The sequence below is a fragment of the Odocoileus virginianus genome, chromosome 3 (assembly GCF_023699985.2).
Source record: "Odocoileus virginianus isolate 20LAN1187 ecotype Illinois chromosome 3, Ovbor_1.2, whole genome shotgun sequence".
NCBI classification, from domain to species: Eukaryota; Metazoa; Chordata; class Mammalia; order Artiodactyla; family Cervidae; genus Odocoileus; species Odocoileus virginianus.
Genome location: NC_069676.1, coordinates 7,778,169 through 7,806,053, shown reverse-complemented (window position 1 = coordinate 7,806,053; position 27,885 = coordinate 7,778,169). Strand labels below are relative to the sequence as shown.

General features: G+C 39.3%; 2 protein-coding genes across 2 annotated transcripts; both read left to right on the top strand.

Moving 5' to 3' along the window:
- The first annotated feature begins 10,010 nt into the window (after positions 1-10,010).
- Positions 10,011-10,961, top strand: LOC110121559 (olfactory receptor 7A10-like). Its single transcript, XM_020868764.2, has one exon. It carries the CDS (start codon positions 10,029-10,031, stop codon positions 10,959-10,961), a length of 933 nt encoding a protein of 310 aa, XP_020724423.2. The 5' UTR covers positions 10,011-10,028.
- Positions 10,962-22,175: 11,214 nt separating this feature from the next.
- On the top strand, positions 22,176-23,108 carry LOC110142704 (olfactory receptor 7A17-like). The gene has a single exon (XM_070458298.1). The coding sequence runs from the start codon at positions 22,176-22,178 to the stop codon at positions 23,106-23,108; it is 933 nt and encodes a 310-aa protein (XP_070314399.1).
- The last annotated feature ends 4,777 nt before the right edge of the window (positions 23,109-27,885 follow it).

The window sequence follows — 27,885 nt, the reverse complement described above, 5'->3', positions numbered from 1 at the left end:
AAACTTTGTCCCTTCCATCTTCTGCATTGGCAGGCAGGTTCTTTGCTAGTAGCACCATCTGGAAAGTCCAATCATTTCAACAGATGCAGAATAATCATTTGACAAAATTCAACGTTTGTTTATGATAAAAACCCTCAACAGAGTGGGTACAGAGGAAGCATACCACAACATAATATAGGCTATATATACAGGTTCACAGATAACATTATACTCAATGGTGAGAAGATGAAAACCTTTCCTCTAAGATCAGAAAAAAGAAAAGAATGCCCACTCAGGCCACTTTCATTCAACATAGTATTGGAAATCCTAGCCACAGTAATTAGACAATAGAATGCAATCACAGAGTCCAAATTAGAAAGGAAGAAGTAAAACTGTCACTATTTACAGATAAAATGATACTATATATATGTATATATATTTTTAAATTCTAACAAAGAACTTTTTGAACTAATAAATAAATTTCATGAAGCTATGAGATACAAAATCAACATACAGACACTTCTTCTGTTTCTAGACTCTAATAATGAATTATTAGAAAAAGAAATGTAGAAAACAATCCCATTTAAAACTGCATAAAAAATAAAATAACTTGGAACAATTTATGAAAGAGGGAAAAGACCTATACACTGAAATCTAGAAGACATGAATGAAAGAAATTGAAGAAGTCACAAATAAGTGGAAATATACCTTAAGTTCATGGATTGAAATCATTAATATTCTTAAAATGACCTAGAAATTTTTCCAAAAAGGCATACAAGTGGCAAACAGACACATAAACAGATGTTTGAATTTCATTAATTACCAGGAAAATGCAAATCAAAACACAAAGAAATCATGTCACATTCTTTAGAATGGCTATTATAAGAAAGATGAGAACCTGAGACCTTATTCACCCTGTAACTGAAAGATTTTACTACCCTTTCCCTATTTCCTCCACCCCCTATAACTCTTCTGTGTAGTCATGCCCAACGCTTGTGACCCCATGGAATATAGCCGCCAGGGGCCTCTGTCTATGGGATTCTCCCAGCAAGAATATTGTAGTGGGTTGCCTCTCCCTCCTCCAGGGGATCTTCCTGATGCTGGGGTTGAATCTGAGGCTCCCACACTGCAGGCAGATTCTTTACCATCTGAGCCACCAGGGAAGCCCAGAGTTATAAGTATACCACCTGACATCTTTTCTTATTGAAGGTTAGTTACAATGTTGTGGTGGTCTCTGCCATACATCAACATGAATAAGTCATAATTTCATATATATAAATGTGCACATATATTTATACACATATATTTATATATACCCTTCCTCTTGAGTCTCCCTCCCACTCCCCCCTTCCACCCATCTAGGTCATCACAGGGTACCAGGCTGGGCTCCCTGTGTTATACAGAAGCTTCTTGCTAGTTACCTATTCTACACATAACAGTGTTTATATGTCAGTGCTGCTTTTTCAGCTGGGTCTATCCTCTCCTTCCCCCACAGTGTCCACAAGTCTGTTCTCTACATCTACATCCCCATTTCTTCTCTCTAAATAGGTTCATCAGTACTATTTTTTCTAGACTCCATGTATATGCATTAATAAATGATATTTGTTATTCTTTTTCTGACTTGCTTCACTCTGTGTAACTGGCTTTATGTTCATCCACCGCACTACAACTGACTCAATGCTTTCCTTTTTATAGCTGAGCTATATCCCATTGCATATATGTACCATATCTTCTTTTTCCATTCATCTGGATAGTCTAATATTAATCTAAATTTATATATATATATATATATATATATATATACACATGAACACACACACACACACACGCACATCCAATAACATCATACAGAAAACCCAAATGAACTTTTTGACCAACCAAATAAATCATGGTAACTACTGTTGACAACACTGCATTGTACAATTAAACTTTACTAAGACAGTAGAGTATTTGCCATCACTTCATGGCAAATAGATGGGGAAACAGTGGAAAGGGTGGCAGACTTTATTTTGGGGGACTCCAAAATCACTGCAGATAGTGACTGCAGCCATGAAATTAAAAGATGCTTACTCCTTGGAAGGAAAGTTATAACCAACCTAGACAGCATATTAAAAAGCAGAGCCATTACTTTGCCAAGAAAGGTCTGTCTAGTCAAACCTATGGTTTTTCCAGTAGTCATGTATGATTGTGAGAGTTGGACTATAAAGAAAGCTGAGCAGTGACAAATTGATGCTTTTGAACTGAGAATCCCTTGGGCTGCAAGGAGATCCAACCAGTCCATCCTAAAGGAAATCATTCTTTCCTCGGAAGGACTGATGTTGAAGCTGAAACTCCAATACTTTGGCCACCTGATGCAAAGAGCTGACTCATTTGAAAAGACCCTGACATTGGGAAAGATTGAAGGTGGGAGGAGAAGGGGATGACAGAGGATGAGATGGTTGGATGGCGTCACCAACTTAACGGATATGAGTTTGAGTAAACTCCAAGAGTTGGTGGTGGACAGGGAGGCCTGGCATGCTGCAGTCCATGGGGTAGCATAGAGTCAGATACAATTGAGCAACTGAACTGAAACTGAATTTAAGTATAACTTAAATTTTCTCACACATACACACACACAAAAAGCAAGATAAGTGTGTAAAGTAATGGTTGTGTAAGTTAAAGGAGAAATCCTTTCACAAAGTATACATAAATCAAATCATGATGTACACTTCAAATATATTATGATTATAAATATTAACTATACCTTAATAAAGCTAGTTTTTTAAAGCTTCTTAAAAAATGAAAAAGGAGAAATAACAAATGTTGGTGAGGAAGTAGAGAAAAGGAAACCCTAGTGCACTGTTGGTAGAAATGTGAATGTGTACAGCTGTTATGGAGAGCAGTATGGAGATTCCTCAAAAATTATAAATAGAACTACTGTATTATCTAGCTATTCAACTTCTGGGTATTTCTCTGAATAAAATGAGAGCAGTAATTTGAAAAGATATATGCAACCCTATGTTCATTGCAGCATTATTTACATTGACCAAGACGTGAAAGCTACCTTCATGTCCATTGATTGATTAATGGATAATGATGTGAGATATATATATATACACACAAAGGCATACTACTCAACCATAAAAAATAAAAATCTGGCCATTTATGACAATGTTGGATGGACCTTCCAGGTATTATGCCATACTAAATAAGCCAGACAAAGATAAGTACAAGTATGATTTCAGTTGCACATGAAATCTAAAAAACAAAATAAATAAAGAAATGAACCAAAACTTATAGAAGCAGAGAACAGATTGATAGTTATCAGAGAGGAAGGGGATTGGGGTTAGTTGGGCAAACTGGGTGAAGACAGTCAGTTGTAATGTGACACATATTAGCTAGGCTTATTATGCTGATTGGGCTTCCCAGGTGGCTCAGCTCAGTAAAGAATCTACCTGACAAGCAGGAGACACAGTTCCATCCCTGGGTCAGAAAGATACCCTAGAGGAGGAAATGGCAATGCACTCCAATATTCTTGCCTGAGAAAACCCAAGGACAGAGGAGCCTGGCCTGCTGCAGTCCATGGGGTTGCAAAGAGTTGACATGACTTAGCGACTAAACAACATTCTGCCTACTACACAGTCTTTTTGTAAGTGTATCATTTTGTGTCATTCAAGAACCTTTCTATAAAAGAAACAGACACAGAATTAACCACAGCCTCTGAAATGAGTGAATACACTATTTCTTCAAAATTAAATGCAAAGACACGTTTTGGGGCAGAAGACCTTAAACTATCTACAACTAATTGTATCACGGGATCACAGCCTTGTTACTCAAAGAGTGGTCCATAGCCCAGGCCCTGCAGAGTCAGTATCACCCAGCAGCTTGTTAGAAATGCAGTCCTTGGACCCACCAGGACCTGCTGAATCAGATTCTGAATTTGTAGTAGGATTGTTGATTTGTAGCTACAATGAAGTTAGAAAAGAACTGACTTAGAATAACTTCGCTACCCCTTATTGTTGCCATCTGAGAAAGCATACTATTCTGGGGATGCTCTCCCACAGACTTTAGATGTTTGGCAGCATCATTTCATGTGTTGTCAAATATCCCAGGGAAAAATCCTCTAGGATTCAGAACTAGTGGTGTACAGTTTGGAAACTAGACACACCCTGACAGGTTTACAATTAAGGACCATCAAATGCTCAGATATTAAATTCGGCTGGATCATTAAACTTCTCCAAGCCCCATCTCTGCAGTGGAGAATGGAGTTCTTAAATGTACTTCCTCACAGATGAGACATCTGTAAATATTCAATCAAGCAATTCTTATCAGGCATTAAGATCGAGCTTTAGCACAAAAGATCTAAGTATATTTACTATCATCAACAAATATTTTATAATGGAGAATTACATGAAACCTCAGAACTAGAGATGTAAGTATGAAGCTCCTAAATGTTATGGCAAAAGTGTCATGAAGAGAACATATGTAGTGCCCCAAGGATGATTAACAAAAGAACTCAGTTCTTCCCCTTATTGAAAAAATGAATAGAATTTTCCTGGAGATTTAGAGTCCATATCCCCATCATAAATCAAAACTTTGGAGAGACTAAAGACCTAATCCAGATACTCAGTCTTAGACTTGGAGAAAATTTAACTCAGGGTTGAAACAAGGTTCTAGGAGATTTAGAGATCTGAAAGGGAGGAAATTTTATGGAGAAGGAGTGAAAAAAACAAGAAAAAAAAATGGGTTCTCTTGACTTCCACCCTGATCCCTTGTGAATAGAGAATCATTAGGAAAAATTTCCTTTCTTCCTGAACAGGTTTCCCTGGGGAATTATGTGCTTAGAGTTTGAAATAACAAGAAATGTGCCTAATGAGCAGGTAGAGGGACCTATAAACACTAACATTCTGCAATCTCTCAGTATGTCTAATCTTGAGCTGGATGGACCCTTTATTTCCTTTGTTTGGAGTCCTAATCCTGATTGGGGTGGGGGTGGGCTGTAGCTTCATCCCTTCCTGCTGTTTTTTCTTGGGATAGAGCCTTCGTCTCCATCATTAGCCTTCCAGAGAAGAATTCAGACTCTCTCTCGGAGACCTTCCTCCCAGAGCTCCCCCATCCAGGTGAGTCTCCAATCTAGATGATGGTACATGAGAAGGTCAGAAAGAAAAGAAGCCAGTTCAACTCAGCCCAGAGGCAAGAGATCGCTGTGTCTGTTTGTTTGCTTGATTAATTAATTAAAGCATTTGTGTCAGTGGCTAGGTAATATTTCACTGTGTGGCTACTCACACAGTGTGCTACTCACACTTTTGATGACTGGCCTTTCATACTCTTTATCATTTAAGTGCTATTTCATTCATGTAACAGAAATATGTTGAGATTTTAAGTTCAAACTGTGGTTCAAATCAAGAAGGATTTTTCCCTTGCAGAAGATTCTTAGTAATGTCCAGGAACATCTTGACTGTCTCACTGGAGAAGGCTGGGTGGAGACCATGGAAGCTCTCAACATCTTTCATTGCGCAGGACAAGCAGAGCAACAGAGACTGATCTGACTGGGAATGTCAGTAGTGTTGAGACTCAGAAAACGAGTTAGAGAATATCCATATGATAGCATTTATAGCTGTCTTCAGATTGTTTCCCAAATTTGTAAGACTTTACTTTTCTGGCAGCAAAATTAACAACACTGCTTTTGCTACTGGTTTAAAAGTTCAAACCCCAAGCAGTGTGACAGGTCTTTACACTTATATTTCAGGCTAATGGGTATGAAAGACACTTTTTGTTTTCATAAACTGTGGCTCAGCTTGAGCAAACTTTACATATTTGATCCTCATTTTGACTTGCCTATTATTACTATGTCATATATCATTTGCCCAGTTTTCTCCAGTTATCAGCATTTCAAAAAACTTTATGAATTATTATTTCTCAATTGACTTTTGGAGGATATTTTCATGATAAAATATTTATTTTATTTCAAAATATCTATCTTCCGACTTCTGAGTTTTTTGGTTTTCATTTTGCCACATGTAAAGTTTGTGTATAGTTTTCTAGATTGTTCATCTGAAATGTGTTGGTCATTTTACACTAACACTGAAATACCTCAATTTTTGTAAGACGAGTGAGCTAGGACACCAACTTCATATTCTTTCAGATAAATAGTCATTCATGACTGATCTTTTTTTGGGGTAAGGATTTTTTAAATTATTTTTTTACTTTTAATTAAAAGGTAGTTGCTTTACAGTATTGCTTTGGTTTCTATTAAACATCAACATGAATTAGCTTCAAGCCAGATCTTATTTGACAATATAATCTTTAGCAACTAAATGGAAACACGACCTTGCCATTTGCTAAATGTTCAAAACTATTATAACTTAATTCCTGATCATTCAAAAATAAATCATGGAACATCCATTATGTGCCAGGAAGTCCTCAGAACATTACATGTTATATTCTCTTCTATCAGGCCTTTGCTGCATTAAATATCAGCACATGTTCATGCCATTAAATTATTGCTATTTTATATCACATTTCAGTTAGTCTGATTCTTCATTCAGTTTTGCTTACTACAATTTTTTGAAACTCTTCATTTTAACCTGGTTTCAGTTCAGTTCAGTTCAGTCTCTCAGTCATGTCCGACTCTTTGTGACCCCATAAACTGCAGCACGCCAGGCCTCCCTGTCCATCACCAACTCCCAGAGTCCACCCAAACCCATGTCCATTGAGTCGGTGATGCCATCCAATCATCTCATCCTCTGTCACCCCCTTCTCCTCCTGCCCTCAATCTTTCCCAGCATCAGGGTCTTTTCAAATGAGTCAGCTCTTCGCATCAGGTGGCCAACGTATTGGACTTTCAGCTTCAGCTTCAGTCCTTCCAATGAATATTCAGGACTGATTTCCTTTAGGATGGACTGGTTGGATCTCCTTGCAGTCCAAGGGACTCTCAAGAGTCCTCTCCAACACCCTATTTCAAAAACATCAATTCTTCGGTGCTCAGCTTTCTTCACAGTCCAACTCTCACATCCATACACGACCACTGGAAAAATCATAGCCTTGACTAGATGGACGTTTGTTGACAAAGTAATGCCTCTGCTTTTCAAAATGCTGTCTAGGTTGGTTATAACTTTCCTGCCAAGGAGTAAGCATCTTTTAATTTCATGGCTGCAATCACCATCTGCAGTGATTTTGGAGCCCAGAAAAATAAAGTCTGCCACTGTTTCCACTGTTTCCCCATCTATATCCCATGAAGTGATGAGACCGGATGCCATGATCTTAGTTTTCTGAATGTTGAGCTTTAAGCCAACTTTTTTACTCTCCTCTTTCACTTTCATCAAGAGGCTCTTTGGTTTTTCTTCACTTTCTCCCATAAGGGTGGTGTCATCTGCATATCTGAGGTTATTGATATTTCTCCTGGCAATCTTGATTCCAGCTTGAGCTTCCTCCAGCCCAGCGTTTCTCATGATGTACTTAAATGTAAATATATGATATACTGCATATAACTTAAATAAGCAGTGTGACCATACACAGCCTTGACGTACTATCCTTTACTCTTTCATTTTATAGCTTTTTGCACTCTTCTGTGTTTTTCTGGATAAACACACATATATTCATATACCTATCTGAAAAGCACAAAAGTGAATAAAACAGGTAAGGTCACTGCCTTTTTGGGTCACACAGTCTAACAATGAGGTCAGAGTACGATGAAATAAATGTGTCATGATGTAATGTCCTCAGGCATAATTATATGAAGGAAGTTTTTCAGCATAAAAATACAGAATTGTCATGGTTTAGGACACCATAGATTTACAAAGCTTGGCCCAGGGAGGCCTCCGCATGTTGGATGAAGTGCAGAACAAGGATTAGGCTATGCCCACCAGGTTTCTCAAAACCCAAAGTCCAAGAACAGCTAAGGAAAGATACTACATGAGAAAAGTGAGAAAGGAGCTAGCCTCATCCCTTATCAGACCACACAAGAACTAACTGGCCAAGCAATCATGAAATAGGCACAGGAGAAACAAGTCTTCTACTGCTTGATATTAAAAATGCCCAATTTTGTTATACTGTGTATATTTTGTCTTATGAAGTGTTGGTTTATCCCTTTGAACATTTTCTCTTAGGGGGAGCAATAAGTAAAATGTCTTTTGATGTCTTTCAACACCATAGAGGTATCACTACTGTTGTCTTTCAGGCAAGTTCATTTTGGATCTCTTATTATTTTGCTGGGCATCAAAGGAAAATAATTAAGGTTGGAAGGCCTCCAGGACCAAGGAAGATTATTCTTTCTCACAGCCTCTCAGGGACCAACTGATCTTGTTAAGATATTTTTCTCATCATTACTCTCTCTCTCTACCTCCCTCCCTCCCTCTCTCTGCTCTCTGTTTATTGTAAAGAAAAAATACACAAAATGGCCATCTCAGTATGGAACCCCAGGTTTATTTGCCCATAGGAGACTTAAGAATTGGATTTTCAGGGGATCATTTCTATATTATACAGGGTAAAGTTCGTTGATCTGCCCAAATTGGGTTGTACACATTCCCAGTGTACTCAGTAATGCTGCAGCTGAGAAAGATATGAAAATAACACAGTGAAGAAAGACACAGCGTGTTCTGTGTCTGTTTGCTACTGCTGGGGTGTCAGAAATCTTCAGAACAATGGTTGCTAAGTCACTTTAGTCGTGTCTGACTCTGCAACCCCATAGATGGCAGCCCAGCAGGCTCCCCTGTCCCTGGGATTCTCCAGGCAAGAACACTGGAATGGGTTGCCATTTCTTTCTCTAATGCGTGAAAGTGAAAAATGAAAGTGAAGTCGCTCAGTCGTGTCCAACTCTTAGCAACCCCATGGACCGCAGTCTACCAGGCTCCTCCATCCATGGGATTTCCAGGCAAGAGTACTGGAGTGGGGTACCATTGCCTTCTCCTCAGTACAACGGTACCAGTTCTCATATATTCCAAGATGATTCTTATGGTAGTGGGGCCAGAATCCAATCAAGGCAGGTACTAAAGAGGTGGGCTGTTTCAATTCACAGGATCCCTTTGCAACAAGACTAATAAAGGGCAAGATATAGTACAGAACAGGAAGTACCTTGACCTGGGATTTCAGCAGTAGCAGAGAGACCACATCCCTCCTCAACAGGTGTGACGCTCATCACTCTTTGTCATCTTCATTCACTTGCAACACTGGCTTTACTTTCTTTGACTTGAGCACTGGAAACAAGTACCTTTCTCAAGGCCTTTCACTGGATATTTCCTCTGCCAGGTACATACTTCATTACATAAACTTGCATCTCCCTCCCTCTCTTGCTTGAGGTCACTGTTCAAATGTCACCTTGTCTGCAGGTCTTCCCTAAACACCCATGCAAAATATAAAGACTAATTCACTCTCTCCTTTGCATGAGCTTACCCTTTCTATATAGCACCTGTCACCATCTGAAATGTAACTATATAGCACCTGTCACCATCTGAAATGTAATGATCTCTATTATTTGCTTATATTTTCTATCTCCATCATTGAATGTGTGTATGTGCTCAGACATGTCTGTTTTTCTGTTACCCCATGGACGATAGCCCACCAGGCTCCTCTGTCCATGGGATTATCCAGGTAAGAATGCTGGAGTGGCCTGCCATTTCTCTCTCCAGGGGATCTTCCTGACCCAGGGATCAAACCCTAGTCTCTTGCATTTCCTGCATGGGCAGGTGGATTCTTTACCACTGCACCACATGGGAAACACTCCCATCATTTAATAATAGGGTCCTATTTTGTTCTTCAGCAAACTATACTTGTTGCCTAGACATGGGTAACATGGTCAGATCTCAATTTTACTACTGAAATGCATGAAAAAATTTCTAGTGAAAATTATAGCATTCATAATCCCTCAGGGAAAGAGTTGACAGGGACAAAAATTCCATATCAGTGGTGGCATGAGGGAATCTAAAGGAGACCATATTCATATGCAAAATATATTTTACTGAATTACATGACTGCAATATGTAAATCCCGGCTTTTAAAATGTGTGAGTAAAGCATGTAGTTGTGAAAATTAGTCATGTTACTTTCCTCTTTCTGTGAAGTCACTTCCACCATATGGAACGAGGCAATGATACACGAATTTCAGAATTTCTTCTTCTGGGATTTTCAGAGGATCCAGAACTACAGTCCATCTTATTTGGGCTTTTCCTCTCCATGTACCTGATCACTGTCTTTGGAAACCTGCTCATCATCCTGGCCATCACTTCAGACTCCCACCTGCACACCCCCATGTACTTCTTCCTCTCCAACCTGTCCTTTGTCGACATCTGTTTCACTTCCACCACCATTCCAAAGATGCTGTGGAACATCCAAACACAGAGCAAAGTTATCACCTATGAAGGCTGCATCACACAGATTTATTTTCTCATCCTCTTTGCAGTGTTGGACATTTTTCTCCTGACTGCGATGGCCTATGACCGCTTTGTGGCCATCTGCCATCCCCTGCACTACACAGTCATCATGAACCCAAGACTCTGTGGACTGCTGGTGTTGATGTCCTGGATCATAAATATTCTTAATTCCTCATTACAGAGCTTAATGATGCTGCAACTGTCCTTCTGCACAAACATTGAAATTCCCCACTTTTTCTGCGAACTCAATCATATGGTCCAACTTGCCTGTTCTGACACATTTGTTAATAACATAGTGATGTATTTTGCAGCTGTCCTGCTGGGTGGAGGTCCCTTTGCTGGTATCCTTTACTCTTATTCTAAGATAGTCTCCTGTATACGCAGAATCTCATCAGCTCAGGGGAAATATAAAGCATTTTCCACCTGTGCGTCTCACCTCACTGTTGTCTCCTTATTTTATTGTACGATGCTTGGAGTGTACCTTAGCTCTGCAGCTACCCACAATGCACACTCAAGTGCAACAGCCTCGGTGATGTACACAGTCATCACACCCATGCTGAACCCTTTCATCTACAGCCTGAGGAATAAAGACATGAAGAGGGCTCTGAAAGCATTCTTTGTGAGAAGAAATGTATGAAAGCTAGTCGTCATAAAACTGAAAGGCCCTTGAGATCACAAAGGTCAAAGCCTCAGGGTCAGAAACTGTGACTATTTCATCAGACTGTGAAATTAGAATTTGCTCTTTTTAAACAAATACAGTCCTGGAATTTGCATTTATTTGACTATAGCTTTTCTATTCAAATCATGTAAATCACTTTATTAAGCTTCCTTTTCTCTCTGGCATCCACCTGCTTTCTCCTTGTTCTATTCCCACTTTCACAACTTTACTTCAACAATGTATCAAGAATGTTCGGAAATTCCTACTGACTAAATGAGACAACATAGTTTTTTTTAGAATAACTTTTCACAAATGGCATACCTGCGTACATGCTTCATCGCTCAGTCATGTCTGACTCTATGCAACTCTATGGAATGTAGTCCACCAGGCTCCTCTATCCATGGAATTTTTCTGGCAAGGATACTGGGGTGGGTTACCATTTCCTCCTCCAGGGATCAAACTTGCATCTCTTTCATCGACATTGACAGGCACATTCTTTACCCCTAGTGCAACCTGGGAAGCCCCACAAATGACATTTCTTCTGTTTCTCTAAAAGAAGTGTCATGATTTGTAGTCTTCCTGTCAAAAAACATATGTTTGATCACGAAGACAATTTATAAAATTTTATAACAGAGGAAAACCTGAGACATTATTTTCACCTTTACATCCAATGTTCCCATGTACATCATTATCTTAACTGCCTTTTCTCGCCATTGAGACTGTAACATACTACTGTGATTTGTGACAGGTCATTGATTTTTATTCTCCTCATTTGGATCCTGTTCTTGGCATTTGTATTGCCCACAATAGCCACTGTTAACATGATTATCAGATACATGTCTACAAAAGGAGTCCCCACTGAAAGACACATTTTAATAAACAGATTGACCTAACATGGCTTTAGAATCACAGATGAACATCAATATTTCAGTTCAGTTGCTCAGTTGTGTCCGACTCTTTGCAACCCCATGGACTGCAGCAAGCCAGGCTTCCCTGTCCATCAACAACTCCCGGAGCTTGCTCAAACTCATGTCCATCCAACCATCTTATTCTCTGTTGTCCCCTTCTCCTCCTGCCTTCAATCGTTCCCAGCATCAGGCTCTTTTTCAATGAATCAGCTCTTCGCATCAGATTGCCAAAGTACTGGAGTTGCAGCTTCAGCATCAGTCCTTCCAATGAATATTCAGGACTGACTTGTTTTAGGATTAACTGGTTTGATCTCCTTGCAGTCCAAGGGACCTTCAACACGATGAAGCAAAGTAGTAATTCATACATTGTATTACTTTGGAAAATACTCATTTTCCATGCTGTATATCTACTCATTGGAGTATGGAGGATTGGTGTCCATGTGTTAAGGGGAGGTTTATACATATTAGTAAAAGATTGATTAGCATTTTTCTTTTTTTATTCAATTATCTCCCCGTTTCTGCTTGAAAATGTTCAGTGCTACCTATAATATGATTCATGTCATTGATTTAATGGAACTGTATCTCCACTACATTTTGTCATAACCCAAGAAGGATGGTGAATGATCACTATCATTATCCTCCATGATAACTCTGTTATACTCTTGATTCTATTCACATTTTATGATCAAAGAGTGACTCAACAGACATCTTGAATTGCTGTCCAGTCATGTGAATCAGGGTTACCAGTTTTTTTTCCTACACAGACATACATGTCCTTTCAACCTCTTCTGGTTACTGAGAAATGAACCCCAGTGAGAGATTTCAATTGCAGTTATCTGAAATGAACTGAAATGACAGAGTAACCATGAAAGCTATCCTGAAATACAAGAACAAATGACAAGAATAATCAGGAGCAATTATAACTGTCCTCATTCTGTTCACTTTGATTATTGTATCAGTTAGATATTGCTGCATAACAAGCCATCCTAAAGCTAATGCTGTAATATACTGCCTTTGTTACCAGATGAGATTATAAGGTAGAGAGTTGTTCTGAGCTCTGCTGATCTCCTAATGAGTGTAAACTCAGCTGTAAGTCTCTACATTACTTTTCTTAGGTTCATCCATGATTTGATGTATGACATGATACCTTTCTCACCTGACCCAATGTGATCAGTTTATTTCTCTGGTTTTATCTTCAGTTTTACCAAGAGAGTACCAAGAGTGAATTGCTTTAATTTGCTTCTATTTCTATACCCATCTATGACACTTTTCTTTTCACCTGGGTAAATGAGATATCTCCCATCACTGCTTAGTGTGAATCAGCTATCTGTGCTCTAGATCCTACTCCAATCCATGCACCTTTAGACTTCAAAGTGATGTATTGGAAAATAATTGCATACCATAAACTGCATATTTTGAAATGATAAATAAAATTATCTGTACTAAATTTACAATGCATACTGTATATTTCTATTTGCACATAATTCATGACAGTGCAGTATAACTTTAAAGGCTTTTAATCTCCCTGAGCCTAAATCATTATCTATGTAGGTAATGTGGGATAAGAAACATAACTTCAGAGGAAGATTTCAAGAAATTAATGATGTAAGTTGACATATTTTTGTGGAATCCTAAGAAAATGTTCAAATGTAAACTTTTGTGTATTTATTTATATAAATTTATCATTCAAATGAGCATAAGCATACCTATATAGGTACACACAATAATGCATTTGTGGTTGGTTCTATGTTTTATATAGAAAGAAAGCTTGAGAGAAAATTGGATAGGATACACTACTGGGCATATACACCAAGAAAACCATAATTCAAAAAGATAATTCAAAGCACATGTACCCCAGTGTTCATTGCAGCACTATTTACAATAGCCATGATACGATATGGAAGCAACCTAAATGTCCATCAACAGATAAGTGGATAAAGAAGATGTAGTACGTATATACGATGGAATATTACTCAGCCATAAAAAGGGATGAAATTGAATCAGTTGTAGTGATGTGGATGAACCTAGAGCCTACCATACAGAGTGAAGTAAGCCAGAAAAGTTAGTGATGGACATGGAGGCCTGGCATGCTGCGATTCATGGTGTCGCAAAGAGTCAGACACGACTGAGAGACTGAACTGACTGACTGACTGACTGAAGCCAGAAAAACAAATATCACATGTCAATGCATACACATAGAATCTAGAAAAATGGTGCTGATGAACTATTTGCAGGGGAAGAACAGAGATGCAAATGTAGAGAATGGACTTGTGAACACAAAGCAGAAGAAAGAGGGGGAACAAACTGAAAGAGTCACATTGACATATATACTGCCATGACTAAAAGAGATAGCTGGCAGGAAGCTGTTATATAACACAGGGAGCTCAGCTCAGGGTGCTCTGTGATGACCTGGGAAAGGGGATGGGGTAGGAAAGAGACTCAAGAGGGAAAAACTATACATACATATATGGCTGATTCACTTTGTTGTACAGCAAAAATTGACATAACACAGTAAAGCAATTACATTCCAATAAAATTTTAAAAAACATTATGAGCAGAAAAAGACTGTAAAAAGTTAAGCGCAGATTTAAAGTGAACCACAGAGGGACTGGTCCAAGATGGTGATACAGGAAGATACTGAATTGACTCCTCCCATGGATATGCTGAATCTACAGCTACACATGGATCAATTCCCTTTGAAAACGACCTGAAAACTAGCTGAAATGCTCCTTTGTCAAATGAGAAAAGACCACATTGAAGCAGGTAGGAGAGACCGAGATGATTTCTTGCCAAAATCCCCACCCCTGATGCAGCAACCCAGAAGGGGTTTTACACATCTGGAGCCTCTTCTTGAGGATTAAAAGGTTCATAGCCTATATTAGACACCCCAGCTCTTAAGACCTGCATATGGGAGATGAGCCTCCAAAATACCTATCTTTGAAAAATCATCAGGATTTATGCCCATGAGATGCAAAGTGACATAGCAAATGGAGACACTGCTTCCAAAAGGCTCCCACATAGATTCAATCACCACATAGACTCAACCACCTCAATGCTCACTGCTGAAGCAGCAGTTTGAAAAGTGCCTAGACTATATGTGAGGGACTGTTGCTATTGCTATTTAGTCAGTAAGTCATGTTCAACTCTTTGCAACCCCATGGACTGTAGCCCGCTAGTACCTCTGTCCATGGGATTTCCCAGGCAAGAATACTGTAATGGGTTGCCATTTCCTGCTCCAGGGAATCTTCCCCACCCAGGGATCAAACCCATGGTGCATTGGCAGGCAGATTCTTTGCCACTGAGCCACCTGGGGGACATTCAGTTGCTAATCTAAATACATCCACCAAAAGGGCAGAAGGCTGTTGAAATTCTCTCTTAGCATGGAGGCATTGGTGGGAGCCATCTGATGCTGTCCTTCTGCATCACTAAAGTCAGCAAGTAGAATTCCTTGAATGACAAAGAACGACAAAGCTCATCCTTTGTCAAGCTCCACACTACCATTATCTCCTAGAGGGGAGATTTTGCACATGTCTAGTCCTCTGTGATTATTTTTTTCTTTATGTGCAGCATTCCAGTTTCTCTGGCAGCACTCCAGAGGACATTCTTTGTGTCCCTGTCTCTAGAGGCCAGGGGACTTGCATTCTGAGGTCTGACTGGATTGCAAAATCAAGAAGACAGTTCTTGACAGCCTACCACCTCCAGGACATTGCACAGGTGGCAGACTGAATCACACCCCAGCCTTCCTAGAATAGAGGCCCCGCTTGCTTGTCCAGGAGCTTTGGCCTGAGGGGCAGGCTTCTGTTTTGGTGTGCTCCTAAAGGTCTGTGGCTATGATCTCAGGGAACAGAGATGAGCCTGGTGGATAACTCTTTGTTCTCTGCCTCCGCTCTGCTTCAACTTGATGGTGAGCTTATACCCTTGTCTGGCCTCCTGATTTTTGCAGCTGCTTCCTGAGACAACCTTACATCCCAGGAAGACAGTGGAGCTTATACTCTCAAGACCTGTGGGACTATAACCAATGGAGGAAGAGTTCTTAAACTGCTACCACTTTCAGGACACAGGAGATAAGAGACCCAGATGCTCAATCTTTCTGTGAAATAAGCTTACAACGTTACCATCAATTGTAGCTGCAGCCTTAGAGACAGGCTTCTCATTTAACACATACCTACAGGCTTCCCTGGTGGTTCAGTGGTAAAAAAAAAAAAAATCCTCCTGCCAATGCAACATGGGTTCAGTCCCTGGTCCAGGAAGATACCCTGGAGAAGGAAATGGCAGCCCACTCCAGTATTCTTGCCTGGAAAATCCCATGGACATACGGGCCTGGCAGGCTACAGTCCAGGGGGTTGCAAGCGTCAGACACAATGTAACGACTTTACAATACAAGAACATGGGCTGACTATAAACCTTTCCAGTTACCTTGAAATGTGGGTATTATCTTCATGCTCTCTTTCTACCACGTCCCAGACTCCCAGTATGCCTTGGAGTGGAATTCTCACATGTGACTGGTGCCCCAGTTTTTACATCCAATGGCCTGGATTTTGTAGCTACTGAACAAGGAACCATCCTCAATTGCCTGGCTCTAGAGGCTGGAGGTGGGTAGGCTTGTATGTAGTGCCCAAGGTTCACTAACAAAAGAATTCAGTTCCTCCCCCAGTTGAAAAGGAAAACAGGAATTTTCTGGAGGTTCAGAGTCTGTGTCTGAACTTTGAAGACAAGCTTTGAAGACACAAGAGACTCAATCCAGACAGGTTCCTCATCTTTGACTTGGAGAAAATTCTAGTTAAGAGTTGAGATAAGATGCTAAGAGATTTAGAGATATGAAAGGTGGGCAATTTAATGGAGAAGGAGTAAAAAGAAGAAAACAAAACTGGATTCAATTGACTTCTACAGTGGCCTCTTGTGAGTGGAAAATCATCAGGAAAAATTTCCTTTCTTCCAGAAGAGCTTTCCACAGGGGAATTATGTACTTAGAGGTTGAAATAACAAGAGAGAAGTGTGCTTAATGAGCAGATACAGGGAGCTATAAATATCTCCACATCTGAAGTCTCTCGGTGTTTGCAAACCTCTCCTGGAAGGGCCCTTATTTTGTTTTGTTTGATTTGAGTCCTAATCCTGGCTGGGAGGCTGTAGCTTCACTCTTTCCTGCTGCTAGTCTGGGGACAGAAACTTAGTCTTCATCATTAAACATCCAGGAAGGGGTTCAGACTCCTCCTCGGAGACCTTCCTCTCAGAGTTCCCATCCAGGTGAGTACAACAACCCAGATGATGGTGCATGAGATGGTCAGGGAGAATGGAAGCCAATTCAACTCAGCGCAGAGACAAGAGACTGCTGCCTTTGTTCCTTCGTTTGATTAATTAATGTGTTTATTTCTGTGATTACATATTTCACAATGCAACAGTGCTATTTACACCTTTGACCATCTCTCACATTCTTTATCATTAAATTGCTGTTATGTCAGTGGTACAAAAATATGTTGAGATTGCTAATTTAAAACTGTGGTTCTAATCAGGGGATTAGATTTTTCCCCAGGGGACACATTGAACAACTTCCAAGGACATTTCTGGCTGTCGCACTAGAGAGGGGTGAGTGGAGAACATGGATGCTGTAAGCATCTTTCAATGCATGAGACAGAGAATGATTTGGCCCCAAAAAACTCACAGCACTAGGTTTAAGAAAGCCTGAGTTAAAAAACAACATTTATTGCAATATTTTTCGTTGTCTTCAGGTTGCTTTCCAATCTTGTAACATTTTATGTTTCTAACAACAGAATTAGACAACTGCTTTTGCTGTCAGTTTAAAAGATCTAATCACAATCAGCATGACAGTTCTTTAAGGGTTTCCGCAACCCCCCCCCACCCCCCCCCACCCCCGGCTCCAGGCTGATGGGTGTGAAAGCCACTTTATTTCTTAAACTATAGCTCAGATTCATCACACTTTACATATTTGATCACCATTTTGATTTGCCTATTATTATGTTGCTGCTGTTGTTGCTGTTTCGTGGCTAAGTCATGTCTGACTCTTTTGTGATCCCTTGGACAGTAGCCCTCCAGGCTCCTCTGTCCATAGGATTTCCCAGGCAAGAACACTAGAGTGGGTTTCCATTTCCTTCTCCAGGGGATCTTCCCAACCCAAGAATCAAACTCCCAACTCCTGCATTGGCCTGTATAATAATTACCTATTTTTCTACACTTTTCAGCATTTCAAAAAATTTCTACTAATCATAGTTTTTATTTTTTCTTTTTTTTTCATTTATTTTTATTAGTTGGAGGCTAATTACTTTACAATATTGTAGTGGTTTTTGCCATACATTTACATGAATCAGCCATGGATTTACATCTGTTCCCTATCCCGATCCCCCCTCCCACCTCCCTCTCCATCCCATCCCTCTGGGTCTTCCCAGTGTACCAGCCTTGAGCACTTCAATTGACTTTTGGAGGATATTTTTGTCTGTAAAAAGTTTTAATTTATTGAAATATATCTATATTCTTAGTTTTGAATTTCTTATTTTATTGGATGGTTTTTCCCCCTGCAAATTGAATATGTTGTTTTCTAGATGTTCATCTGAAATGTATTGGTTACCCCTACACAGAGTTTGGATGCAATACATCTCTTTTGTATGAAGTATGAGGGAGGAGAACTGTCATAGTGTGGACAGGATTTATAGAATATGTCCCAGGGCAGCCTCTACATGTTGGATGAAGTCCAGAATCATGATTAGAATGTGCCCACTGAGATTCTCAAAAAAGGGATGAAACATTACAGAACAGGAGCAGTAAAAGAAAGATACCACTTGAGAAAATTGAGAAAGGGGCTAATCTCATCCATTATTGGGCCATACAAAAACTAATTGGTCAGGGACGTCCCTGGTGGTCCAGTGGTTAAGAATTCGCCTTCCAATGCAGGGGGTGTAGGTTCGATCCCTGGTAGGGGAGCTATGACTCCACATGCCTGATGGCCAAAAAACTAAAATATAAAAAAACAGAAGCAATATTGTAACAAATTCAGTAGAGACTTTAAAAATAGTTCACATCAAAAAAATCTAAAAAAAAAAACCTAATTGGTCAAATAATTATGGAATAGGCACAGGAAAAGTAAATCTACTGCATCATACTAACAATGTCCAACTTTTGTTATACTGTATGCATTTTCTTTGGGGAAATGCTGGCTTATCCCTTTGCTCATTTTTTGGTGCATGTACCATATATGGGTGCTTGACACCGTTAAAGAAAATCACTACTTCTGTCTTTTAGACAGGTGTTTCTGTTTTTGTTTTTGGTTCCCTTATTATTTTTTCTGGGCATCAAGGAAATGTAATCATGTTTGGAATGCTGCCAGAACCAAGGGAGATTATTCTTCCACACAATCTCTCTGGGACCAGCTGAGCTTATTAGATCTTTGCCTCCTGACCCACTTTATTTTTTCTCTCTTTCTGTTAGTTGAACAGATTCTTTTTTGCTTAAAAACTCAATCAAAAATAGCCCTATCAGTGAGTCCCAGGTTTACATGTTCATGGGAAGTTGAAGAATTGAAATATCTGAGGACCATTTCAGCATTCTACAGGGAAAAGATCACTGATTGGGCCAGTTTGGGTTTTATGCATTCCTAGTGCAATTAGGAAAGGAAATCAAACCTGAATATACACTGGAAGGACTACTGCTGAAGCTGAAGCTCCAATACTTTGGCTGCTTGAAGACTTGAAGACCCAACTCATTAGAAAAAACCCTGATGCCAGGAAAAAATGAAGGCAAAAGGAGAAGAGGGCGGCAGATAACATCACCGACTCAATGGATATGAATTTGAGCAAACTCTAGGAGATAGTGAAGGACAGGGAGCCTGGCGTGCTGCCATCTTGCAAAGAGTCAGACAGGACTTAGCAACTGAAAAACAACAAGAACAAAGTATACTCAGAAAGGCGGTTGTTGTGAAAGACATGGAAATACTGCAGTGCGGAGGGCCATGGTGTGTGTGTGAGAGAGAGACTTGTGGAGTGTGACCAGTCTTCAGAACAAGAGTACCAGGACTCATACATTCCAAGATGATTCTTACAGTACTGGGACCAGAACTCAAACAGAAGAGGTCCTAAGGAGGGGTGCTGTCTCTTTTCTAAAATATTGACTGATTGGTTAATTGACTGATTGACTTGGCTGTGCAGAATCCTCGTTGCAGCCTTGAGATCTTCAATCGCGGAATGTGAACTCTTAGTCCTTTCATGTGGGATCTAGTTCCCTGACCAGGGATCAAACCCGGGCCCCCTGCATTGTAAGCAAGAGTCTTAGCCACTGGAGCACCAGAGGAGTCCCCTGGGAACCCTTTAGCAACAAGATGAGTAAAATGCAAGTTGTAGTATGGAGCAGGAAATACCTGTGCTCTGGGGTTTCAGCAGTGGCAGAGAGACCACCTCGCTCCTCAACGTGTGTGACCCACCTCTCCTCAGTCTTTATCAGGTTCACTCACTTGCAGCACTGCTTCTCTTGTTTTTAATTGAGCACAGGAAACAAGCACCTTCTTCGCGGCCTTTGCCTGGCCGTCCCTCTGCCGGGCACACACGTCCCCACACGTCCCCACACAAACCCAATCTCTCCTTTGTGCCTGTTATCAATTGCGTGCCTATGGTGACAGAATCCGAGGCCATAGGATGATATATAATTTTACTGTCTGTTTAAATAGTCATTCTCTTTTTTTATGTCCTGATTCATTTTTTCAATGTCAATTACTTTATGATGTCGTGCTGGTTTCTGCTGTACAATAATGTGAATCAGCCAGAAGTACATCTGTATCACCTCCTTCTTGAGCCTCCGTCTCACCCACCCCGTCCCACCCCAACCCCCCAGGTCATCACGAAGGACAAGGCTGGGCTCCCTGTGTTATGTAGCAGCTTCTCACTACCTATCTATTCTACACACGGTAGTGTATAGATGTCAATGTTATTTTCTCAATCTGTCCCCCTGCTCCCCCTGATGTGTTCACAAGTCCATTCTCTACATCTGCATCTCTGTTCCTACACCTCAGATAGGTTCATCTGTATCATTTTTCTAGATTCCATATATATGCATTAATGTGCAATATTTGTTTTTCTCCTTCTAACTTACTTCACGCTGTATAACATGCTCTAGATTTGTCCACCTCCCTTCAACTGACTCAAATTAGTTCCTTTCTATGGCGGAATAATATTCCACTGTGTATGTATACCACAACTTCTTTATCCATTCATCTGTCCATGGACATCTAGGTTGCTTCCACGTCTTGGCTGTTGTAAATGCTGCTGCAATAAACGTTGGGGTACATGTGTTGTTTTGATTGAAAGCTTTCTCAGGTTATATACCCAGTCATGGGATTGCAGGGCCATATCGTAGTTTTATTCCTAGCTTTTTTAAGGCATCTCTATACTATTTTCCATAGTGGCTATATCGACTTACATTCCCACCATATATTCATTCTCTGTTATTGAAATGAGACTTTCGGGAGTTTTGTTTTTTAGCACCTTGTATTCATTGCCTGCTGCTGCTGCTGCTAAGTCACTTCAGTCGTGTTCGACTCTGTGCGATCCCATAGACGGCAGTCCACCAGGCTCCCTGTCCCTGGGATTCTCCAGGTAAGAACACTGGAGGGGGTTGCCATTTCCTTCTCCAATGCGTGAAAGTGAAAAGTGAAAGTGAAGTCGCTCAGTCGTGTCCGACTCTTAGCAACCCCATGGACCACTGCCCACCAGGCTCCTCCATCCATGGGATTTTCCAGGCAAGAGTACTGGAGTGGGGTGCCATTGCCTTCTCCGTACTCATTGCCTAGACAGTGCTTAAAAACAATAGACTTCGTGTTACATTCTTTTTTTTTTTTGCTTTTTTTTCATTTATTTTTATTAGTTGGAGGCTAATTACTTTACAATATTGTAGTGGGTTTTGTCATACATTGACATGAATCAGCCATGGATTTACATGTATTTCCCATCCGATCCCCCCTCCCACCTCCCTCTCCACCCGATTCCTCTGGGTCTTCCCAGTGCACCAGGCCCGAGCACTTGTATTACATTCTTAAATTACACTATGAAATTCTCATTAAAGGTGCAAAACACATGACCCTTATGGTAAAAGCTGGTTGGGAAAAAATTCCACACTATGTGGGATACAAAGATACCTTCCATGGGGCTATACAAAATACACAAAATATCAAACTAATTTTGACAACAAAATATAAATTTGAAACACCATTTTGAATATGTGAGTAATACAAGTTTGTGTGAAAATTGGTCATGTTATATCCCTTCTTTTCCAGAAGTCACCTTCCTGCATGGAACCAGACAATGGTACACAAATTCTAGAATTTCTCCTTCTGGGACTTTCAGGGGAAGTAAAAGTACAGCCTCTCATATTTGGGCTTTTCCTCTCCACACACCTGATTACTATGTTTGGAAACCTGCTCATCATCTTGGCCATCACTTCAGACCCCCACCTTCACACCCCCATGTACTTCTTCCTCTCCAACCTATCCTTTGTAGACATCTGTTTCACCTCCACCACCATCCCAAAGATGCTGTGGAACATCTGGACACAAAGCAAAGTCATCAGCTATAAGGAATGCATCACACAGATTTATTTTCTCATACTTTTTGCAGTGTTGGACATGCTCCTCCTGACCGTGATGGCCTATGACCGCTTTGTGGCCATTTGTCAACCTCTCCACTACACAGTCATCATGAACCCCCAGCTCTGTGGACTGCTGGTGCTGATATCCTGGATCATAAGTGTCCTGAATTCCTTATTACAAAGTTTAATGGTGTTGCGACTGTCCTTCTGCACAAACATTGAAATTCCCCACTTTTTCTGTGAACTCAATCATATGGTCCAACTTGCCTGTTCTGACACATTTGTTAATAACATAGTGATGTATTTTGCAGCTGTCCTGCTGTGTGGTGGTCCCTTCTTTGGTATCCTTTGTTCATATTCTAAAATAGTTTCCTCTATATGCAGAATCTCATCAGCTCTGGGGAAGTATAAAGCATTTTCCACCTGTGCGTCTCACCTCACCGTTGTCTCCTTATTTTATTGTACAATGCTTGGAGTGTACCTTAGCTCTGCAGCTACTCACAATGCACACTCAAGTGCAACAGCCTCGCTGATGTACACAGTCATCACACCCATGCTGAACCCTTTCATCTACAGTCTGAGGAATAAAGACATGAAGAGGGCTCTGAAAGCATTACTTGTGAAGGGAAATATATAAAGGCCAATTGTCATAAAACTGAAGAAGCATCCAAGATTGAAGAGATCAAAGCCTCAGAGTCAGAAATTGTGACTATTTGATCAGACTGTGAAAGCAGAACTTGCTAATATTATTTTCTTGAATTTCCATTTCTTTGATTTTAACTTTCCTATCTTAACTTGCAGCTCATTTTATTAAGCTTTCTTCTTTCTTTGATATCCAGCAAATTTTCTCTTGTTTTATATTTTTTCATTTATGTTTTTATTGAAGGATAATTGCTTTAGAGAATTTTGTTGTATTCTCAACATGAATCAGCCATAGTTATACATATATCCCCTCCCTTTTGAACCTCCCTCCCATTCCCCGGCCCATCCCATCCCTCTAGGTTGATACAGAGCTCCTGTTTGAGTTTCCTGAGCCATACAGCAAATTCCTGTTGGCTATCTATTTTACATATGGTAATGTAAATTTCCATGTTACTCTTTTCATACATCTCACCCTCTCCTCCCCTCTCCCCATGTCCATAAGTCTATTGCCATCCTGTAAATAAATTCTTCACTGTCATTTTTCTAGATTCCATATATATGTGTTAGAATATAATATTTATATTTCTCTTTCTGACTCACTTTACTCTGTATAATAGGTTCTAGGTTCATCCACCTCATCAGAACTGACTCAAATGTGTTCCTTTTTATGGCTAAGTAATATGTACCACACCTCTTTATCCATTCATCTGTCAATGGACATCTAGGTTGCTTCCACATTCTAGCTATTGTAAATAGTGCTGCAATGAACAATGGGATACAGGCGTCTTTTTCAATTTTGCTTTCCTCCTGGTATATGCCTAGAAGTGGGATTGCTAGGTCATAAGGTGGTTTTATTCTTAGTTTTTTAAGGAATCTCCATACCATCTTCCATAGAAACTATATCAATTTACATTCCCACCAACAATGCAAGAGCATTCCCTTTTCTCCACACCCTCTGCAGCATTTATTGTTGTAGACTTTTTGATGATGGTCATTCTGACCGGTGTGAGGTGATATCTCATTGTAGTTTTGATTTTCATTTCTGTAATAATGAATGATGTTGAGCATCTTTCCATGTGTTTGTTAGCCATCTGTATGTCTTCTTTGGAGAAATGTCTGTTTAAGTACTTTTCCCACTTTTTGATTGAGTTGTTTGTTTTTCTGGCATTGAGTTGTATGAACTGCTTGTATATTTTGGAAATTAATCCTTTGTCAGTTGTTTCATTTGCACTTATTTTCTCCCATTCTGATGGTTGTCTTTCCACTTTGTTTATAGCTTCCTTTGCCATGCAAAAGCTTTTAAGCTTAATCAGGTCCCATTTGTTTACTTTTGTTTCTATTTCCATCACTCTAGGAGGTGGGTCATATAGGATCTTGCTATGATTTATGTCATCTAGTGTTCTGCCTATGTTTTCCTGTAGGAGTTTTATAGTTTCTGGTCTTACATTTAGGTCTTTAATCCATTTTGAGTTTATCTTCAGGTATGGTGTTAGGAAGTGTTCTAATTTCATTCTTTTATATGTAGCTGTCCAGTTTTCCCAGCACCATTTATTGAAGAGGCTGTCTTTGCCCCATTCCACCTTTGTCAAAAATAAGGTACCCATAAGTGCATGGGTTTATTTCTGGACTTTCTATCTTGTTTCATTGGTCTGTATTTCTGTTTTTGTGACAGCACCATGCTGTGTTAATGACTGTAGCTTTGTACTATAATCTGAAGTCAGGAAGATTGATCCCTCCAGCTCCAATCTATTTCTCAGGACTGCTTTGGCTATTCGGGGTCTTTTGTGTTTCCATATGAATTGTGAAATTTTTATTCTAGTTCTGTGAAGAATGCCATTGGTAATTTGATAGGGATCACATTGAATGTGTAGATTGCATTTGGTAGTATAGTCATTTTCACAATATTGATTCTTTCTAACCAGGAGCATTGAATAAATCTCCATCTGTTTATGTTGTCCTTGATTACATTCATTAGTGTCTTATAATTTTCTGTGTACAGTTCTTTTGTCTTCTTTGGTAAGTTTATTCCTAGATATTTAAATTTTTTTTTTTTTTTTGCAATGGTGAATGGAATTGATTCCTTAATTGCTCTTTCTTATATTTCATTGTTAGTGTATAGAAATGCTAGTGATTTCTGTGTATTGATTTTGTATCCTGCAACTTTGCTGAATTCATTGATTAGCTCTAGTAATTTTCCGACACTATCTTTAGGGTTTTCTATGTACAGTATCATGTCATCTGCAAACAGTGAGAGATTTATTTCTTCTTTTCTGGTCTGGATTCTTTTTATTTCTTTTTCTTCTCTGATTACTGTAGCTAGGACATCCAGACCTTGTTGAATAATAGTGGTGAATGTGGACAGCCTTGCCTTCTTCCTGATCATAGTGGGAATGCTTTCAGTTTTTCATCATTGAGAATAATGTTTGCTGTAGGCTTAGCACATATGGCTTTTACTATATTGAGGTAGGTTCCTTCTAGGCCCATGTTTTGAAGAGTTTTGATCATAAATGGGTGCTGAATTTTGTCAAAGGCTTTTTCTGCCTCTATTGAGATGATCATATGGTTTTTATCTTTCAATTTGTTAATATGGTGTATCACATTTGATTGATTTGCATATATCAAAGAATCCTTGCATGCCTGAAATAAACCCAACTAAATCATGGTGTATGAGCTTTTTGATGTGTTGCTGAATTCTGTTTGCTAAAATGTTGTTAAGGATTTTTGTATCTATGTTCATCAGTCATATTGGCCTGTAGTTTTCTTTTTTGTGTTGTTTTTGTCTGGTTTTGGTATCAGGGTGATGGTGGTCTCATAGAATGAGTTTGGAAGTGTTCCTTCCTCTGCAAGTTTTTGAAAGAGTTTTAGAAGATAGGTATTAGCTCTTCTCTAAATATTTGATAGAACTCTCTTGTGAAGCCATGTGGTCCTGGGCTTCTGTTTTGGGGGAGATTTTTGATCACAGCTTCAATTTCAGTGCTTGTAATTGGGTTAGTCATAATTTCTATCTCTTCCTGGTTCGGTCTTGGAAAATTAAACTTTTCTAAGAATCTGTCCATTTCTTCCAGGCTATCCATTTTATTGCCACATAGTTGTTCATAATAAGGTCTTATAATCCTTTGTATTTCTGCACTGTCGTAACCTCTCCTTTTTCATTTCTAATTTCTTGGTTTTATTCTTCTCTCTTTTTTTTCTTGATTAGTCTGGCTAAAGGCTTGTAAATTTTCTTTATCTTCTCAAAGAACCAGCTTTTAGTTTTAGTAATCTTTACTACTGCTTCTTTCCTTTCTTTTTCATTTATTTCTGCTCGGAGCTTTTTTATTTATTTCCTTCTACTAATTTGGGGGATTTTTTTGGTTGTTCTTCTTTTTCCAGTTGTTTTAGGTGTAAAGTTGGTTGTCTATTCAATGTTTTCCTTGTTTCTTGAGGTAAGATTGTACTGCTATAAACTTCCCTCTTAGAACTGCTTTTACTGCATCCCAGAGGTTTTGAGTTGTCGTGTTTTCATTATCATTTGTTTCTAGAAAATTTTTTTATTTCCTTTTTGATTTCTTCAGTAATATGTTGGTTATTTAGAAACATGCTGTTTAATCTCCATGTGTTTGTGTTTTTTATAGTTTTTTTTTCTTCTTGCTATCTAGTCTCATAGCATTGTGTTCAGAGAAGATGCTTGATACAATTTCAGTTTTCTTAAATTTACTGAGGTTTGATTTGTGACCCATGGTGTGGTCTATCCTGGAGAATGGTCCATGTGCACTTGAGAAGAAGGTGTATTCTTCTGCATTTGGATGGCATGTCCTGATGATATCAATGAGATCCATCTCATCTCATGTATGATGTAAGACTTGTGTTTCCATATTAATTTTCTGTTTTGATGATCTTTCCATTGGTGTGGCGGGTGTTAAAGTATCCTACTGTTATTATGTTACTGTCAATTTCTTCTTTTATGTCTGTTAGTGTTTGTCTTATGTATTGAGGCACTCCTATATTGGGTGCATAGATATTTACAATTGTTATGTCTTCTTCTTGGATTGATCCCTTGATCAGTATGTAGTGTCCTTCCTTATCTCTTGTAATCTTCTTTATTTAATGATTTATTTTATCTGATATGAGGATTCCTATTCAAGCTTTCTTTTGCTTCCCATTTGCATGGAATATATTTTTCTATCCTCTCACTTTCAGTCTATATGTGTCTTTAGGTCTGAAGTGGGTTTCTTGTAGACAGCATATACATGGGTCTTGTTTTTGTATCCATTCAGCCAGTCTGTGTCTTTTGGTTGGAGCATTTAATCCTTTTACACTTAAAGTAATTATTGATACCTATGTTTCTACTGCCATTTTATTAATTGTTTGAGGCTGATTTTGTAGATCTTTTTTCTTCTCTTCTATTTCTTGACTATATAAGTCCTTTTAACCTTTGTTGTAAAGCTGGCTTGGTGGTACTAAATTCTCTTAACTTTTGCTTGTCTGAAAATCTTTTTATTTCTCCATCAATTTTGAATGAGATTCTTGCCAGGTACTGTAATCTTGGTTGTAGATTTTTCCCTTTCAATACGTTAAATATATCCTGCCATTCCTTTCTGGCCTGCAGAGTTTCTGCTGAAAGATCAGCTCTTAACCATATGGGGTTTCCCTTTTATGTTACTTGTTGCTTCTCCCTTGCTGCTTTTAATATTCTTTCTTTGTGTTTAGTCTATGTTAGTTTGATTAGTATGTGTCTTGGTATGTTTCTCCTTGGGTTTAATCCTGTATGGGACTCTTTGTGCCTCTTGGAC

What these genes read in the sequence shown, in the direction of transcription:
- LOC110121559 (XM_020868764.2), top strand. Translation starts at nt 10,029, where the DNA reads ATGGAACGAGGCAATGATACACGAATTTCAGAATTTCTTCTTCTGGGA.
- LOC110142704 (XM_070458298.1), top strand. Translation starts at nt 22,176, where the DNA reads ATGGAACCAGACAATGGTACACAAATTCTAGAATTTCTCCTTCTGGGA.